This window comes from Sorex araneus, chromosome 6 (assembly GCF_027595985.1).
Source record: "Sorex araneus isolate mSorAra2 chromosome 6, mSorAra2.pri, whole genome shotgun sequence".
NCBI classification, from domain to species: Eukaryota; Metazoa; Chordata; class Mammalia; order Eulipotyphla; family Soricidae; genus Sorex; species Sorex araneus.
Window position 1 is genome coordinate 88,213,311 of NC_073307.1, and position 19,107 is coordinate 88,232,417.

The following is a 19,107-nucleotide window of genomic DNA, read 5'->3' on the forward strand; positions in this document are numbered from 1 at the left end:
GGGGTGGGGGGCAGCACCCCGAGGAAGCGGGGCCGGCCTTGACCGCGTCCCTCTGCTTGCAGGCACGTTCCTGGTGAAGGACTGTGTTGGGCCGGGGATCGCCCCGCAGTGCAGCCCCTGCGTGCCCGGCCGCTCCTTCAACCCGAGTCACCACCACCGGCCCCACTGCGAGAGCTGCCGGCTCTGCCACTCGGGTGAGCAAGGCTGGCCCCGCCGGGATGAGGGGCGAGCGCAGGCGGCAGAAGTCCCGGGCAGCTCCAGACCCCGCAAAGGGGCAGAGGGGGCGCCCCTGGCAAAGCAGCGTTAATGGAGAGGGAGGGAGCTTGGGTGTTTGGGCGTGAGCTGAACTGCAGGGTGTGAGGGGGGCGCCATGGCCGGATCGAGGCAATTCAAAAGCCCTAGGCGGGGGGGGGGGGGGGGGGGGCTGGAATGGTAGCACAGCGGGTCAGGCGTTTGCCTTGCATGCGGCCAACCCGGGTTCAAATCCCAGCATCCCATATGGTCCCCTGAGCACCACCAGGGGTAATTCCTGAGTGCATGAGCCAGGAATGACCCCTGTGCATCGCCGGGTGTGATCCAAAAACCAAAAAAGAAAAAGAGGAGGGTGAAGAGGAAGAGAAGGAGGAGAAAGAAAAGAGGGAGAAGGAGAGAAAGGGGGAGGAGAAGGAGGAGAGAAGAAGAAGAAGGAGGAGAGAAGGAGGAGATAGAGAAGGAGGAGAAGAAGGAGGAGTAGAGAAGAAGGAGAAGGAGGAGGTGGAGGTGGAGGAGGAGGAGGAGGAGAAGAAGGAGAAGAAGAAGGAGAAGGAGGAGGAGGAGGAGGAGAAGAAGAAGAAGAAGAAGAAGAAGAAGAAGAAGAAGAAGAAGAAGAAGAAGAAGAAGAAGAAGAAGAAGAAGAAGAAGAAGAAGAAGAGGAGGAGGAGGAGGAGGAGGAGGAGGAGGAGGAGGAGGAGGAGGAAGGAGGAGGAGGAGGAGGAAGGAGGAGGAGGAAGGAAGAAGAGGGGGAGGAAGGAAGAAGAGGGGGAGGAGGGGGAGGAGGGGGAAGAATTTCTATGGAGATAAAACGTCCACTAACTATCCACTTCACTTCAGAATGACCACTGAGGCTGCTTAAAGTGACAGGGTCTGTGCTGTGCGTAGTGAGGGCCCTCGCTGAGTGTGGCAGGATGTGGCCGGGTGGGCCCCCGAGTACCAGGGGAGGCCCCTCTACAAAAAAAATAAAAGGACTCTTATTGTCTGTTTCCCCCTTCCTGGCACAAGCCCACGGTTGGAGGGGTTGTGTCAGGTCTCCCCCGCTCCTAAGGGTGCCCCGCCGGGGCCTGGCCCCAACACCGAGCAGTAATCCCCGCCACCAGGCCCCAGACCCCTCCCATCTGGGACCCTCCTCTAGGCGGCTTGCCCACAGTCCCCCCAGCCCCCACCCATGCCCAGGATGTAGGCACCAGTAACATGTCAAGGGCAGTGGAATGACCGGACCTGCTCTTGGCCTCAGTATTCCCATCTGTAAGATGGAGAAGCAGCTGAAGTCCGCCTGCAGTGTGGGACAGAGGGACTCCATGGTGGGAGGGAATCCGGGCTCTCTGATTACTCAGTTCCGGGGCCAGGGAGATGGTGCAAAGGGCTGGAGCACATCCTTGATTGGCAGGAGCCCTGGGTTCGAGCCTCCGTCCCACGTGGTCTCCACAAGCCCCATACTAATGTTCCTTCCACAAAAGAAAATCAGGGTTGGAGAGATACGACAGCAGGTAGGGTGCCTGCCTTGCACACAGCCGACTGCAGTTCGATCCCCAGCATCCTATATGGTCCCCCAAGCACCGCCCACTTGTGGACTATCACTCTGGCCCCACATTTTATTAGTTTTTTTTTTTTGCTTTTTTTTGGGGGGACCATATGGGGTGCTGGAATTGAACCTGGATCGGCCGCATGCAAGGCAAATGCCCTACTCGCTGTGCTATCGCTCCAGCCCCCATTATTAGTTGTTTTTTTTTTTAAGTACAGTGTTTGAAGCCAAACAGCCGAGTCCTCTGCACATCCATTTTTTTTTTCTTTTTGGGTCACATTGTGTGATGCACAGGAGTTACTCCTGGCTTTTACACTCAGGAATCACTCCTGGCAGTGCTCGGGGGACCCTATGGGATGCTGGGAATCGAACCTGGGTTGGCTGCGTGCAAGGCAAACGCCCTCCCCGCTGTGCTATCTATCGCTCCAGCCCCTGCACATCCACTCTTCTCGGGCATTCTACCTTTGCTCCAGGTGCTGAAGATGGCTGGCCTAGCCGATGGCTTTGTGTCTGTGTCTAGCTCCGATTCTCACGTGAATGACACAGCGCATTGCTGTGCAGCCGTGACTTCCTGGAGAAGTGGAGGTCTGGGGAGAATTTTAGGAATCTTGAGTAAAATTTGTTCCTGATTTTCTAAAGTAGAAGGGGTGGGGCTTGGGAGGGGTGAGAAAGAAAAAAAAGGAATCTGTACCCCTCCCCTGCCCCGAAGGAGGCACTGGAAAGTGATGAAATCCCCCCACAGCCCCCGGCTCGTTCTTGTGGTCTCTAGCTCATACCCCTTCTCCCACCAACCGGCCTCCTCTCCTGGGGTCCCCGGGAGGCCACCGCAGCTTGCTGTGGCCTGGCCCACATCCTGTGTTTTTGCCTGTTCGAGAGAACCCCCTTCTTCCTCCCTCCCAGCCCAGCCTTGCGCCCCCTCACTCCCATCCCCCCCAGACAGCGTAACACTGTGCAGCCACCCAAAACCACCCCCATCTTTGAATGAGCCTTGGATTTCTTACATTTTATTTTTTAATTTTTGCTTTTTTGGGTCACACCCAGCGATGCTCAGGGCTTACTCCTGGCTCTGCACTCAGGAATTACTCCTGGCACCATATGGGATGGCAGGGCACCATATGGGATGGCAGGGATCGAACCCGGGTCGGCAGCTTGCAAGGCAAAAACCCTACCTGCTGTGCTATCACTCCAGCCCCTCTTACATTTTATTTTCACTTACTTTAGGGTTTGGGAGCCACACCCGGAGATGCTCAGAAGTTATTCCTGGCTCTGTGCTCAGGAATTACTCCTAGAAGTGCTCGGGGGACCATATGGGATGCTGGGGATCAAACCTGGGTTGGCCCCGTACAAAGCAAACCTTACCTGCTGGACGATTGCTCCAAATCCCATTTTACTAATTTTTTATTAAGGCGCCTTGATTTCCAAAGTTATTCAGAGTTGAGTTTTTTGTTTTGTTTTGTTTTTGCTTTTTGAGTCACACCCGGCGATGCACAGGGGTTACTCCTGGCTCTGCACTCAGAAATTACCCCTGGCACTGCGCAGGGGACCATATGGGATGCCGGGAATTGAACCTAGGTCGGCCGCGTGCAAGGCAAACGCTCTCCCCACTGTGCTATTGCTCCAGCCCCCACAGTTGAGTTTTAGATAGACAATATTGCATCACGAATCACTCCACCATGGTGCCCGTATCCCTGCCATATCCCCCGCCTCCAGCCTGCCCTCCTGACAGGCCCCTTTCTAAGTTCGATTCTTCAAGTTTGGGTCTCTTGATTTCAGTATTTTGACCCTGTGGTTTGGATACCTGACTCTGTCATCCCTTCACATCCCCTTTGTGTTTGACTCTCCTGACCCGACCCCTGTTGCTTCTCATCTTGAAGACAGGCAGCTGATGTGAGGCAGGGAGAAGAGAGACTTTCTCCCCACCCGACTCTGCCCCCCCCACCCCCGGACCGGCTGGGAGGGCTAGGATTGATCAAGGCTGTCTCCTCCCAGATCCCCCCACTCTTTTTTTTTTTTTTTTTGCTTTTTGGGTCACACCCAGCAATGCTCAGGGGTTACTCCTGACTCGTGCACTCAGGAATTACTCCTGGCGGTGCTCAGGGGACCCTATGGAATGCCGGGAATCGAACCTGGGTTGGCCGAGTGCAAGGCAAATGCCCTCCCCACTGTGCTATCCCTCTGGCCCCTCACACGTCCACACTTTCTTTCTTCTCATCCCTATACTCTGGTGCCAAGATAGTGAAAGTAAAGCCAAAGGATGCTAACATCAAGCAACTGTTTCTTTTGAGAAGCAGAATAGGTTGTTTTTTTTTTTCTTTTTGGGTCACACCCAGTGATGCTCAGGGGTTATTCCTGGCTTTGCACTCAGAAATTACTCCTGGTAGTGCTTGGGAGACCCTATGGGATGCTGGGGATCGAACCTGGGTCGGCCGCGTGCAAGGCAAACGCCCTACCCGCTGTGCTATCGCTCTGGCCCCAAGAAGCAGAATAGTTTTTATTGAAACTTATTTGGAAAGAGGTGAGGGGAAAGTAAGGGAGAAGTGTGTGTCGAAGAGAGAACGTGGGCTTCTCCAGAGTGGAGTGAGGCCAGCAAAGAAACACGGAGACAGGCGAGTGTGATCTGTGTTCTCGGAAGGACATGGGCTTGAAGAAAGTCCCCACCTACCCTCTCCCTTCAAGCTCCCAAACGCCCAAGGAACACAGCAGCCAGAACTGGCTAAAAGTCCTAATGCCCCCAACGCCCGTGATCTGCAGAGTGAGTGAGTATGGAATCGGGTCACACCATGAAATACCAAATGACACCCCCCACCACCACACATCCACCCCCCCCCCCCGAAGTCACACTCTGTGATACAAAGGTCTCTTCCCTGGGGCCGGAGCAATAGTACAGCAGGTAGGGCATTTGCCTTGTACACAGCCGACCGGGTTGCGATCCCGGCATCCCATAGGGTCCCTCGAGCACCGCCAGGAGTAATTCCTGAGTGCAGAGCCAGGAGTAACCCCTGTGCACTGCTGGGTGTGACCCAAAAAGCAAAGATAAAATAAAATAAAATTTTCTTTTAATTTTGGCTTTTTGGGGTTACCCCCCTGCAATGCTCAGGGTTTACTCCTGGCTCTGCACTCAGGAATTACTCTGGTGGGGCTCAGGGGACCATATGAGATGCTGGGGATCAAACCCGGGCCGGCCATGAGCAAGGCAAGCACCCTATCTGCTGTACTATCAATCTGGCCCATGGTACCAATTCTTTTTTTTTGTGTGTGTGGGGGGGTCACACCTGGTGATGCACAGGGGTTACTCCTGGCTCTGCACTCAGGAATTACTCCTGGTGGTGCTTGGGGACCATATGGGATGCTGGGAATCGAACCCGGCCACTTGCAAGACAAATGCCCTAGCCTCTGTGCTATCGATCCAGCCCCCGTGGTACCAATTCTTAAGCGCTTTACGGACCCACAATCCTTTTTATTTATTTATTTATTTATTCATTTATTTTAATTAGTGAGTCACAGTGAGGGTAGTTACAGATTCACACATTTTCGTGATTGTTTTTCCCTCATGCAATGTTTGAGAGCCCATCCCTCCACCAGTGTCCATTCTCCACCACCAATGAACCCAGTATCCCTCCCACCCCCTCAATCTCATCCCCCCCACCCCACCCCGCCTCTGTGGCGGGGCATTCCAATTTGATATCTCTCTTTCCTTTTGCGGACCCACAATCCTTTCCACAAATACCTTCTTCACTTGAGAATACAAAAGAATTGATCAGGGCGAGAATCCTTTACATCGTGCCCCCTTTAGCATCATCCTTTTTCTGAATCACCGTTTTTCCAAAAGACCCAACTCAGATGTCTTCCTTCTTCTTTTCTTTGAAGAGAGGGTCTCCCAGCAGTGCTCAGGGGACCTGGGTTGGGAGGCGCACCTGTGACAGTCCGTCTGGTTGTGTTGGCGGATGGTTCAGTGCTCAATGACTGGAGCTGCTTGGGTCTCATGGGGCTGGGGGGTCACCAGGGTCACCCCACCATGGCTGGTTGCGAGGAGCGGGGTGTGTATGTGTGCAGGAGTCAAGCACTACTGGCGATCAAACCCGGGGCCTCGTGCCTAGCTGGCAGATGGTCGGGCGCTCTGAGCTCCCTTGCTGGGTCCTTTTTCTCTCAGAACAGGAATTCTCATGGCAAAGGCATAGGCGGGACGGGGTGGGGGGGTGTCAGGCAGGGGCCGGCCTTGGGCGGGTGGCAAGAACTCCACGACCCTGAAGATGGGCCTAGCTGGGGATCAAGGGGAGAATGAACAAGCCCAGGACCAGGGCTGGAGCGATAGCACAGCGGGGAGGGCGTCTGCCTTGCACGCGGCAGACCCGGGTTTGATTCCCAGCATCCCATAGGGTCCCCCAGGCACCGCCAGGCGTCATTCCTGAGTGCAGAGTCAGGAGGAACCCTTGAGCATCCCTGGGTCTGATCCAAAAAGAAAAAATAAAATAAAAATAATAAGCTCAGGACCTGGCTGGTCCCTGAGGCCTCCGTCTCATGTTTTTGTTTTCTCCTCTCTGCCCCTCTGCCCAGGGCTTCTCCTCCGCAACTGCACGCCCACGGCCAACACGGAGTGCGCCTGCCCCGGGGGGCTGCGGTGCAGGGATGAGACGTGTTCGGAGTGTGACCCTCCTCCCCCACCCCTGCTGGCCACGCGTCCATCTCAGGCTCCAACCCAGAGCCCGAAAACCCCCCACCGGCCTGAGGTCAAAAGTGAGTTCTAGCGACCTCTGTCCTATGTCACAGCCCGCTGGCTGGCTCCCCCACCCCACTTCTGAGTTCACCCCCACCGAAGTCTCCTGGTTCCTGGTTCCAACTGTCTTTGTCCTCCCCTCCCCACTGTCCTTCCGCCCGCCTTGCCTCAAGCTCCTGCCTTGTCATTGCAGACACGCCAGAGGCCAGGACGCCCCCCGAGAGGGTGCAGAGTCCCGCTAACGCCAGACAGCAGGAATCCGGGGGACCCTGGCTGGGCGTCAGAGCAGCTCCTGAGGCCAGGGGTGAGGAGCCGGGCCAGCAGGGTGCAGAGATGAGGAGAGGAAACGGGGTCCCAGGAAGGGCGGGGGCAGGAGGAGAGAGGGGCAGAGGCTGACTGAGAGAAGGTCTGAGGGTCTCTCAACACCGCCTGCACCGGCCTGTCTCAGCCTCCAGGTCGCTGTGCAGCTCCGACTGCATCCGCATCTTCGTGGTCTTCTCTGGAATATTCCTGGCTTGCACCCTGGTCGGAGCCCTGTTCTGCCATCAACGAAGACAATCTAGGCTAAGTAAGAGACCCCAAACCCAGGGCTTCCGCACCATCTCGGCCCTGCACCCCATCCTGGAACCCGGACAGCACCCCCCCACCCCCAGCTCCGTCCCTCCTCTTCCCCTCCGCCTCCTCCCCTCCCTGCCCCACACCCCGTCGTGGCTCAGCTCCCCGCCCTGCGCCCAGGCGCTCCACGGGGGGCCTCCAACTCAAGGCTGCTCCTCCCCGCAGGCAAAGAACGGGGTCCCGGGGCGGCGCCTGCGGAGCCGGATCCTCACTGCTGCCCCCGGGAGGAGGAGGGCAGCGCCTTCCCGATCCAGGAGGATTACCGCAAACCCGAGCCCGCGTCCGGCCCCTGAGCCCCCGCGCCCTGCCCAGGGACCCCCACCATCCGCAGCTCCAGCCCACCGCCGCGGGAACGAGACCTGGAGCCCACCACCACCACCACCACCACCACCACCATTTCAGGCTCCCTCCCATCTCTCTCGGACCCCGTTGCTGTGGACAGACGAGAAAGCACCCCCTTTTTCCTGGGGTGCGCAGAGAAGTGGACACGGAGCAGGAGGCGGAGCATGGGAGACCGGGAAACCGGTTCCTTCCTCCAGCCTCACCACCCCCCGCCGGCCCGCGGGAACTCTGAGCCCAGGGCTGGGCTGGGCTGACACCCACTTGCAGCCGAGGTCTCCCCGGATCTCTGTTATCATTGACCTAGAATCTCAGCCAAATAAAAGTGCCGGCTACGTGCCCCGCCGTGAACTCGCGACTCCGCTCGACGAGGGCCCCGCCCCGCCGCCAGCCCGGGGGCGGAGCCTGCGCGCGGCACACGTGCTGATAGGCTCCGCCCGTAGGGGCGTGGTTAGGGGGCGTGGTTAGGGGGCGTGGCCCCATCCCGGGGCGCCCTTGGCGCGGGCAAGGTTCCCCCGGCGCCCCGACGCCGTCCCCGGGTTCAGGTCTGTCCCTCCTCCAGCCTCCCGCCCCCTTACGCTGACTTATATCTCCACTTCCCAGCAGCTCCAGGTTGCGCGCCGGGCAGTGCTAGGTGCTGAAATCACTGGGGGCGTGTGGGGGCGTGTGGGGGCGGGGGTCGGGCAGGGCGGGAAGTGAAGGGAGGCGCGCCCAGGACTCAGCCGCTGGGCACCTGCAGCAAGCAGATGGCTTCACCCCGAGGCCCAGGTAGCCCCGCCGCCGCCTTCGGAAAGTGAAAGCGAAAGAGAAGCGGAGAGAAGCGGGCCGAGGGCTGAAACACAGGCGACCCGGCGACCGGAGCGCCTGGAGGGTTGGGGGCGAACCCCCACCTCCACCCTCTTCTTCTGCGCGCCCCGGAGAGCGCAGTGGAGGGGGCCCTGCGTGCCAGCCGCCCCCATGGGCACGGAGGCCGGGTGGTGTCTGCTGCTCTGCCTGGCTCTCTCGGGAGAGGCGGTTCCCAGTAAGTGGGGGAACCCCTGGAGGGAGGTTGCTGGGCTGAGGAAGTCCAGGCCGCCGGGCCCCCCCCACCAAGCGCCAGGTGGGAAAGGGGATTCCGGGGCGGGGGTGGGGTCTTCTGAGTCCCACTGGTGGACGGCAGAGACTGGCAAAGCGAGGAAGCGGCCAAGCTTGGCCGAGGCCAGTAAAGACGGGGCGGGGGTGGGGGTGGGGGGAGGGGTGGGAGCGGACACACCACAACGACGATGGGGAGGAAGAGGAGGTGCCAAGAGGGTGGGGGATGGCAAAGCGAACCCCATGCACAGGTGGGTCCTGGCTGGGCGACACACATATCTGTCCCCCCGACACGTGCGCAGTTATTCTTCTGAGAAGTTCAAAGTCCTTAGACTGGAGTTGGCAGCACCCGGCTTTCCAAAGCCCCTTGGGGTCATCCTGTAAAGGATTCCTCCCAGGACTAGGGGTGTTTCCCAGAAAGCTGGGGGGGTGGGAGGGCGGGCAGGAGAAGAGGGGATGCAGAGACAGCTGTGGTTCCAGAACAGTCCCCCTTGAGGACTCCGCAGTTGGGGGGCGTCTAGAAGGAATGTCCTGGGTCACAGAGCTCAGCCCTCCCTCCCTGCTCTTCCTCAGCCAACAGTCTGTGGCGCCCAGTGGACATGGTCTTCGACTGTCTCCTGGCCAAGGAAAGCGGGCCGCAAGCAGGTTTCGCCAGCAGTGGGGACAGGGCGAAGGCCTTGCTGGTGCTGAGACAGGTCCCCGTGCTGGATGATGGCTCCCTGGAGGGCCTCACCGACTTCCAGGAGGACCAACTGTCCAAGGATGACCCACCTGTCACCTTTGAGGCCACAGGTAAGAGTCCTCCACCCCGGGGTCTAGTCCTGGGGCCCCCCGGGGACGGTCCAGTGCCAAGAACACCTCCTGTGTCCCCATCCCCCCCAGACCTCATGTCTGCCCCCTGGCTCACCCTCCTCTGTCCTTCTCTCCCAGTGGACCTAGTCCAGATCCCCCAGGCCGGGGACCTCCTCCACGCCGAGTGCAACGAGAAGCAGGTGACCTGTGAGTTCTCACACTACTTTCTCCAGGCTGGGCCAGAGGCCGCCGTGGACACGGCCGCCTACTTCCTGGCCAGCATGCAGGTGTCCGAGGGCGGTCCAAGCATCGCCATGGTGATGAGGACCCTCGGGGATGTGGACAAAGGGACCGCCTGGCATCCCACGCTAAACCTGCCCCTGAGTCCGCAGGGCACCGTGAAGACGGCAGGTGAGACCCCCCAAAAGGGGCAGGAAGTCTGTTCTGTTTGGGTTTTGCTTTTTCACCCCCCCCCTTAAGTAGCCAGAGGTGGGGATGAGGACATTAGAAGAGAAAGGACAAAGAGTTTTGAACCTCCATCACACCGGTCATCTCGGGGCCCCCCAGAGGACCCCAAGTGGGGTCCGAGAGATAGTACGATAGTTAGGGTGATTGCCTTGCATGCAGACAACCCGGGTTTGATCCCCGGCATTGCCTCGGGTCTCCTGAGCCCTGCCAGGAATGATTCCTGAGCAGGTCAGGAGTCAACCCTGAACACAGCTCCGTGTAGCTCAAACACAAGAACAAAAAAGAAAAGAACGCAGAAGGGGTGAGGTATGGGGAGGTGACTCAGAGGGCTGGCACACACACGGGAGGCCCGGGTTTGATCCCCGGGGTCGCATTTCTAGGAGTGACCCCTGAACACTGCTGGGGGTGGCCCCCACAGACCCCAAGTGGGGGTCATTTTCACCTCAGGAGGTCTCGGTTCATCCAGTGCGTGAGGGAAATTTTCTCCCACGGAATGCCAGCCCAGCCTGCTGCTCCTGGGTAACTAGAACAACAGCTGAGAGCCTTTCAGAACCTGTTCATTCACTTTTCCAAAATTTTTGAAAAAGCTTTTTGGGTTTTGGACCACACCTGGCAAGTGCTCTGTGGTTACTCCTGGCTCTGCACTCAGGAATGACCCCCAGCAGTGTTTAGGGGACCCTATGGGATGCCGGGGGTTTTTTTGGGGGGGTTGTTTGTCTGTTTGTTGCTTTTTTTTTCTTTTTGGGTCACACCCAGCGATGCTCAGGGGTGACTCCTGGCTCTGCACTCAGGAATGACTCCTGGTGGTGCTCAGGGGACCATATAGGGTGCTGGGAATTGAATTTGGGTCGACCGCATGCCAGGCAAATGCGCTCCCCGCTGTGCTGTCGCTCCAGCCCCACTCTGGGATGCTGGGGATTGAAACGAAGAGCCATGTCCAAGGCAGACGCCCTCCCTGCCATACTATCGTTCTGCCCCTGTTCATTCACTCTTATTAATAAAGCATGGCCCTTGCTCTCTCCGACTCAGCATATTCTAGAAGGCTGAGGAATTGAGGACACGGTGGGAGGTTCTCGAGAGCCCGTCCCATGCAATTATTTGGCTCCTGAGACGTCAAGAGATATGCCCTCCTAGGCTAAGAACATTCCAGGAGGGGCAGGAGTGAGTAGGGCATTTGACTTGCATGCAACCCAGCCGGGTTCAATCCCTGGCACCCTAGATGGTCCCCTAAGCACCACCAGAAATGACCCCTGAGCCCAGAGCCAAGAGAAACCCCTGAGCACTTGCGAGATGTGGTCCAAAAACCAAAACCAGGGGGCTGGAGTAATAGCACAGCGGGTAGGGTGTTTGCCTTGCATGGGGCTGACCTGGGTTTGATTCCCAGCATCCATATGGTCCCCTGAGCACTGCCAGGAGGAATTCCTGAGTGCATGAGCCAGGAGTAACCTGCGCATTACTGGGTGTGACCCAAGAAGCAAAAAAAAAAAAAAAACCCACAAACTCAAAAACCAAAACTAAAACCAAATAAAAGTCCTAGAACACTAGGAGCTTTCTGCTGCCACCTGTCCAGTGCCAGTCACATTTCTGGCACGGCTGGTCTTTTCCCTTTTAATTCTGGACTATTCTCACACGTACAACAAAGGGGAAGGAAGAGAAGGAATGTCTGTGTGCCCTTCACATGCTGCCAGTCTCTTTGAGTCACTTCTACTCGCCAAAGCTACCGATAATGCCAGGGTCCAGCCCAAATGCCTCCACAGGGACCGTGCACCGGCACGACCGAAGATGAAAATATTTTCCTTCATAACCACCAAGCCATCACCTTGGCAAAAAACCAAAGTGGGCAGTGGTCTAGACTGTGGTGGGCATTAAAGAGACACAATGGGGAAAGGGAAGCTTGAGAGTTGATTCCATTGGGCTTTGCTTTCCTTTGGCTTCATCTTTATTTATTTGTTTTTGCTTTTTGGGTCACACCTGGCTCTGCACTCAGGAATTACTCCTGGTGGTGCTCAGGGGACCCTATGGGATGTCAGGGATCGAACCCGGGTTGGCCACGTGCAAGGTAAACACTCCAGCCCCTGGCTTCATCTTTATTAAAAAAAAAAAAAAAATGGCACATGTGCTGTCGGAGCCCATGAGCTGCTTGTGCCCACATGGTCAAGCACATGTGTCGCCCGCATCTCCCCTCTTGAGACGTGTACTTTCATGCTTTTGCGTCTAATGCTGGGGTGTTTGTAGAGGCTCTCTCCGCCCTTGGAGGAGCCCACGTTCTCTCTTGAGCGAGTTACTCTGTCTCTCTTACTCTCCACTCTCTCCCACTTTCTCTCCTTTCTCTTCAAAAAACCCTCTAAATAAAATGTTTTACTTCAAAAAAAAAATTAATTGAATCACCATGAGATAGTTCCAAAGTTGGTCATGATTGAATTTCATTCATATAAGGTTCCAAGACCCATCTCTTTCCCCAATAGCTAGCTTGATTATCTCAGTTCCGCTGCCATCATTTGAAGACCAGGGGTTTGACATTCAATATTATCTGGCCCACTGTTTAGTTTCTCTGTACGCTATCAATGTGAGTGATCACTGAGTAGCCTAAGATGTGTTTTGTTTGTTTTGAGGTCACACCAGGCTGTTTGGTAATCACCCACACTCAGGGCTTACACCTGGCTGTGCTCAAGGGTCACTCCTGGTGATGCTCTGGGAGCTATCTGCGTGTCAGGGATCAAACTTGGGTTGGCGGCATGCAAGGCAAGCGCCTGGGGTGCTGTACTAGGTCTCTGGCCCACCTACGGTATTTTTCAAATTGATCCAATAACTATATATCACTATCACTATCATCCTGTTGATCGTTGATTTGCTCCGGCAGGCCCAGTAACGTCTCCATTCGTCCTAGCCCTGAGATTTTAGCAGCCTCTCTCTCTTTTTTTTTTTTATTATTAGTTTATTTTTAATTAGAGAGTCATCGTGAGGGTACAGTTACAGATCCATACATCATTGTGCTCATGTTTCCCCCATACAAAGTTCGATAACCCATCCCTTCACCAATGCCCATTCTCCACCACCAGTAAACCCAACATCCCTCCCCCCACCCCACCACTATGGCAGGGAATTCCCTTTTGTTCTCTCTCTCTGATTAGGTGTTGTGGTTTGCAATAAAGGTGTTGAGTGGCCATTGTGTTCAGTCTCTAGTCTGTATTCGGCCTGCATCACCCTTCCCCCACATGACCTCCAACCACATTTTACTTGGTGGTCCCTTTCCTGAGTTACCCAGAATGAGAGACCAGCCTCCAAGCCATGGAAACAATCTCCTGGTACTTATTTCTACTATTCTTGGGCGTTAGTCTTATAGTCTATTATTCTATATTCCACAGATGAGTGCAATCTTTCTATGTCTGTCTCTCTCTTTCTGACTCATTTCACTTTGCATGATACTTTCCATGTTGATCCACTTATATGCAAACGTCATGACCTCATTTTTTCTAACAGCTGCATAGTATTCCATTGTATAGATGTACCAGAGTTTCTTCAACCAGTCATCTGTTCTAGGGCACTCGGGTTTTTTCCAGATTCTGGCTATTGTAAACAGTGATTTAGCAGCCTCTCTTTACTCGTCCTTCCCAACGGTGCCACATTAGAGGCTCTTTCATAACTATCAAATAAAATGTCAAAATTCAAACTTCTTCAATAATGTTCTACGTAAATGTCAGAGCTGGGGCTGGAGTGATAGTACCGCAGGTAGAGCGTTTGCTTTGCATGCTGCCAACCCGGGTTCAATCCTCGGCATCCCGTATGGTCCCCTGATCACCGCCAGGAGGAATTCCTGAGTGCAGAGCCAGGAGGAACCCCTGTGCATCGCTGGGTGTGACCCAAAAAGGAAAAAAAGAAATGCTTCATGGAGCTCAGATGAGCATGTGAGTCCCGTCGCTGGCCTGAGAGGAGGCAGGCAGTGATGAGTGACGTACCCACAGCCCTGCGAGTACACACCAACGGAAGAAGCAGCTCATTAGCCCCCTCCTCACTCACTCTCTTTCTTGCCCCAGTGCAATTCCAGGTAACCACCCAGACCCCTACCCTGACTTCTCAGCTGGGGTCCTCGGCCTCCCTGCACTGCGGCTTCTCCAAGGCCCCGGACCAGGCCCTGCTCAGCGTGGAGTGGCGGCTGCAGCATCAGGGCCACGGGCGGCTGGTGTACCGCTGGAGCCGGGGACAGCGGCGGGCCGAGCGGCCAGGCGCCACCCTGGAGCAGGAGCCGCTGCTGGAAGCGGGCGACGCCTCCCTCAGCCTCCCCGGCCTCGTCGTGGGTGACGAGGGCACCTACATCTGCCAGGTCACCACCTCCCAGTACCAAGCCCAGCAGATCACCCAGCTGCACGTCCAAGGTGGGGTCAGAGCGGGGTCCGATGGGGGCAGGGCTGAGGGGGGGGGGGCAGGTGTCCCAGAAAGGGACCCGGATGCCAGGGCCGCCTCCGGAGAGGCAGATGGCCCGCGCGTCACCTCCATGCCCGTCCCAAAGCCTCGATGGCCCCGAGTTGAACTTTCTCATCGGGGATCAGCCGGGCGGCACCTCCTGGGCAGGCCCCCCGCTCGCCCTGTGCTTTTGGACCACTGCAAGGGAGCTGAAGGGGGCGCGGGGGTCCCTGCCCCCAACATTTCACCAGCCACAGCCTTCCCTCACCCGCTCATCCCGATGACAAGCAGCAAGCGGCCCCGTGGAGGCTGCAAAACTCCCTTTCTGGCTTGTACTTGGGGGGTCCCCTCGCCCCTGGGGAGGAGACCCCACTGCACAACCTCTCGCAGCAGGAAAAGGCAGCTTGGGGCACCTCTGGGGTCATTAGATCCCTCTGGAGTTCCCAGCCTCCTTTTTTGGGGGGGGGCAGTGGAGAGTTTGGGGGCTACACCCTGCAATGGTCAGGGTTTACTCTGTTTATTTTTCCTTTTTGGGTCACACCCAGTGATGTTCAAGGGTTCCTCCTGGCTCTGCACTCAGGAACTACTCCTGGCGGTGCTCGGGGGGACCCTATGGGATACCAGGGATTGAACCCGGGTCGGCTGCGTGCAAGGCAAACGCTTGACTATTGCTCTGGCTCCTCAGGGCTTACTCCTGACTCTGTGCTCAGGAATCACTCCTGGCAGAGCCCTGAGGACCGTTTGGTTTGTTTGTTTTTTGCTTTTTGGGTCACGCCTGGCGATGCACAGGGGCTACTCCTGGCTCTGCACTCAGGAGTTACCCCTGGCAGTGCTCAGGGGACCCAATGGGATGTTGGGAATTGAACCCGAGTCGGCCGCATGCAAGGCAAACGCCCTCCCCGCTGTGCTATCGCTCCAGCCCTCCGGGGGCCGTTTGGGACGGCAGGGATCAAACGCCTCCCATGCTGTCCTACCTCACTGGCCCCCTACCCACCTCCTTTCTTCCAGCCTCCCCCAGAGTTCGACTGAGCCAGGAAAGTAAAGGTCTGCCTCCCACTCTCACCTGCCACGTCACTGGCTACTACCCTCTGGACGTGGCCATCACGTGGACGCGAGAGGAGCCGGGCAGTGCCCCGGCGCCCGTCTCCGAGGCCTCCTTCTCCAGCCTGCGGCAAAGTGCAGCCGGGACCTACAGCGTCTCCTCCTCCCTCGCAGCCGACCCCGGGCCCGCAGGCGCCACGTACACCTGCCAGGTCGCCCACGTGTCCTTGGAGGAGCCCCTGGGAGCCAGCACACGGGTTGCCCCACCAGGTACAGGGAGTACCCTGCTCTCTGCACTTAACCCAGAGCTCCTACACCTATTTGCAGCCTTGACCTTGTTTCCCCAAGGGGACAGCCACCAACCTGTCTCTCCTCTCTCTTGCCCCAACACACACACACACACACACACACACACACACTTGACCTTGTTTCCCTAAGGGGACAGCCACCAACCTCTCCTCTCTCCTGCCCCAACACAGACACACACACACACACACACACACACACACACACGCTTCCTCTCAGCCCAGGCCGCATGCTGAGAGGCAGCAGGCAAGGCTCATGGAGACAGCTCTGAGGGCTGTGACACAGGCATCACCTCTGGGGGACCCCAGTTTGATCCCCAGCACACGTGGTCCCCCAAGCATGATGCAGAGAAACTCCTGAGCAGCAAGTTAGGAGTAGTTCCCCAAACAAAACAACAACAACCAAAAAAAGATACCCCAAAACATGTTTATTTATTTATTTTGCTTTTTGGGTCACACCCAGCGATGCACAGGAATTACCCCTGATGGTGCTCAGGGGACCAATTGGGATGCTGGGAATCGAACCCAGGTCGGCTATGTTCAAGGCAAATGCCCTACCTGCTGTGCTATTGCTCCAGCTCCCCATGTTTTCTTTTGTTTTTGTTTTTTTTGCTTTTTGTTTTATTATTTTTGGGTCACACCCAGCAATGCACAGGGGTTACTCCTGGCAGTGCTCGGAGGGCCATATGGGATGCTGGGAATCGAACCTGGGTCAGCCGCGTGCAGGCCACGTGTAATGCCCTCCCCACTGTGCTATTGCTCCAGCACCCCCCCCATATGTTTCTTTATGTACCACAGCCAGCAGCAATGTTCAGAGGTTACTCCTGCTCTGCACTCAGGGATCATCCCTGGTGGTACTTGTGGACCCCTCTGTGATGCTGGGGATCGAACCCAGGTCAGCTGTATGCAAGGCAAATGCCCTACCCACTGTACTATCGCTCTGGCCCAAAACCCCACAATTTTTTTTTTTTTTTAGTTTTTGGGTCGCACCCAGTGATGCTCAGGGGTCACTCCTGGCTCTGCACTCAGGAATCACTCCTGGCGGTGCACAGGGGACCCTATGGGATGTCGGGGATCGAACTCAGGTCGGCCACATGCCAGGCAAACACCCTCCCCGCTGTGCTGTTGCTCCGGCCCCCCAAGCCCTACCAATTTTAAGTTATTCCTGACTGTGCTCCCCAGCCCCACCCCTCCCCACTTACAAGCAGGGAGGCTTTCCCGGCAGGGGTGGGCATTCTCTGGCCTCGCCGGGTGCAGAAACGCGCTCGCAGACTGCTGTGAGCCCACCGCTCCCAAGGGGCCTGCCGCCCCCCACCCCCCACCTCTGCAGCCACAGAATGGCGTGGAAAGGTTTGAGCCAGGACCAAACGGGCACCTGGGAACGCAGAGCTGGGGAGCTCAGCAGGCCACCGCCAGCCCCCAAGGGTCACCTCAGTGCACACTCCTCCCCGGCCGCTGGCACAGGTCCAGGCGAGTGTCAGCGACTCATCTAACCTCAATCTCTCGCCAAGCCATGAAATGTGCTGAACTGGGACGAGAGAGAGAGGGAAACTCGTGTGGGCTGACAAAGAGCATCCGGGAACCTTGTGGGTTTGTTGTTTCTTTGTTTTTGTTTTCGGGTCACACCTGGCAGTGCTCAGGGGCTATTCCTGACCGGGCCCAGGGGACAAGGCGGTGCCAGGATCTCCTATGTGGAGGACGTTTATCTCCTTCCTCACCCACACAGGCACACTCCTGAAACTCTTCACGCCTGCACACTTTCTCTCCTGTTACTACACAGACACACAGTCCTGGGTCACATGCCGTCGCTCTCACTCTCAAACGCCCGTGTCCCTTTTCTCTCACACACTGTGTTGGTCACTCCTCTCTCACACACACTCCGTGTCTCTCCTGACACACTCTCCTGTGCCACTCCTCTCTCACACACATGCTCCCGGGTCCCTCCTCGCACACACACACTCCTGTGTCACCCTCTCTCACACACACACTCCCGTGTCACCCTCTCTCTCACACACACTCCCATGTCACTCCTGTCACTCTTCACACACCCGTGTGACTCCTCTCACACTCCCATGTCACTCCTCTTATGCACACACTCCCATGTCACCCTCTCTCTCACACACACTCCCGTGTCACCCTCTCTCACACACACTCCCCTGTCACCCTCTCTCACACACATACTCCCATGTCACCCTCTCTCTCACACACACTCCCGTGTCACCCTCTCTCACACACACACTCCCATGTCACCCTCTCTCACACACACTCCCATGTCACTCCTCTCACACTCCTGTCATTCTTCACATACCCGTGTGACTCCTCTCACACTCCCATGTCACTCCTCTTATGCACACACTCCCATGTCACCCTCTCTCTCACACATACTCCTCTGTCACCCTCTCACACTCCCACGTCACTCCTCTCTCACACAGGGCCCCTAGTGTCGCTCTCACACACACTCCCATGTCACCCTCTCTCTCACACACTCCCCTGTCACCCTCTCTCACACACACACTCCCATGTCACCCTCTCTCACACACACTTCCCTGTCACCCTCTCACACACACACTCCCGTCACCCTCTCTCACACACACACTCCCATGTCACCCTCTCCCCCACGCACTGCCGTGTCACTCCTCCTCACTCCCGTGCCATTCCTGGTGGCTGCGCGGAGGTGCCGGCTCCCCGCGCTCTGCCCACCGCCTCCTGCCCACGCGGCTCTCTCCCCCCAGAGCAGAGGACGGCCTTCGGCGCCCTCTTCGCCAGCAGCCTCTTCGTTCTCACCCTGTGGCTCCTGGTGCTTCAGCGACGGCAAGGTGAGGGCCCCCTCTCCTGGGATGCCCCGTCGGGCCCCCCACCGCCCCGCCCTGCCCCCGCCCCCAATTGGGGGTTACCCCCCCCCAAAGCAGCCTCTCTCTTCGCCTCTCCCCTAGCCACCTCCCCGAGGTCTGCCAAGACGCTCAGGGCCTCTGGGTAGACCGTCTCCTGCCTCGGCGTGGAACGGAGGCGTCACGGAGGGGCCCCGATGCGCCTTCGAGCCCCCCTCACTCTGCATCCTGGAGGCTGAGGTGGCAACAGGAGCAGCACGTCTCTGGGGAGGCTCCGAGGGCACCAGACCCCCCACTCCGAGGACTCCGGCCCAATAAAAGCCCCCGGGGCCTGGGCACCGCCGTCTCACTGTCCTGTCTCTGTGTCCGGCTGTCAGACGCCAGAGCCACCAGGGAGGTTCTGGCCCTGGGACGGTAGATCTCGGCATGAGAAGCCCCCGGTGGGTAACGGGGAGCACATCTGCGGGCCCTGGGGGGAAGGGGGGGAAGGGGGGTAGGTGGGCATCCAGGTCCCCGGATGGAGGTGGGGGGGGGCCTGGGGGGGCAAACAGCTGTGCTGCGTGGGGATGTGCGCCACCCACTCAACTTCCCGTCGCGCCGAGCGCCTGAGGCAGGCCTGCGTGCCCAGGGCAGAGACCACTTCCTCTCCGCAGCGCGCACCGGCTGGCCCGCCCGCCCGCCTGCCCGCAGCTCCCCTGCCCGGCGCCCCCGCCCCCCGCCCCCCGCCCCCCGCCCCACAAACCACCAGCGAGTCCG

The 19,107-nt window shown here is 57.6% G+C and overlaps 2 protein-coding genes across 2 annotated transcripts in view; both read left to right on the plus strand.

Moving 5' to 3' along the window:
- CD27 (CD27 molecule) overlaps positions 1-7,754 on the plus strand; it is a 13,574-nt gene extending 5,820 nt beyond the window's left edge. Inside the window, exons 2-6 of the mRNA XM_055143592.1 lie at positions 63-194; positions 6,332-6,511; positions 6,685-6,795; positions 6,940-7,059; positions 7,272-7,754. Coding sequence (XP_054999567.1) covers positions 63-194; positions 6,332-6,511; positions 6,685-6,795; positions 6,940-7,059; positions 7,272-7,399 — 671 coding nt within the window. The 3' untranslated portion in view covers positions 7,400-7,754. The remainder of the gene's footprint in view (positions 1-62; positions 195-6,331; positions 6,512-6,684; positions 6,796-6,939; positions 7,060-7,271) is intronic.
- Positions 7,755-8,118: 364 nt separating this feature from the next.
- On the plus strand, positions 8,119-19,015 carry TAPBPL (TAP binding protein like). The gene is made up of 7 exons (XM_055142493.1): positions 8,119-8,466; positions 9,090-9,308; positions 9,447-9,719; positions 13,811-14,149; positions 15,186-15,488; positions 18,256-18,339; positions 18,457-19,015. The coding sequence occupies exons 1-7, from the start codon at positions 8,403-8,405 to the stop codon at positions 18,498-18,500; spliced, it is 1,326 nt and encodes a 441-aa protein (XP_054998468.1). The 5' UTR covers positions 8,119-8,402; the 3' UTR covers positions 18,501-19,015.
- Positions 19,016-19,107: the final 92 nt, after the last annotated feature.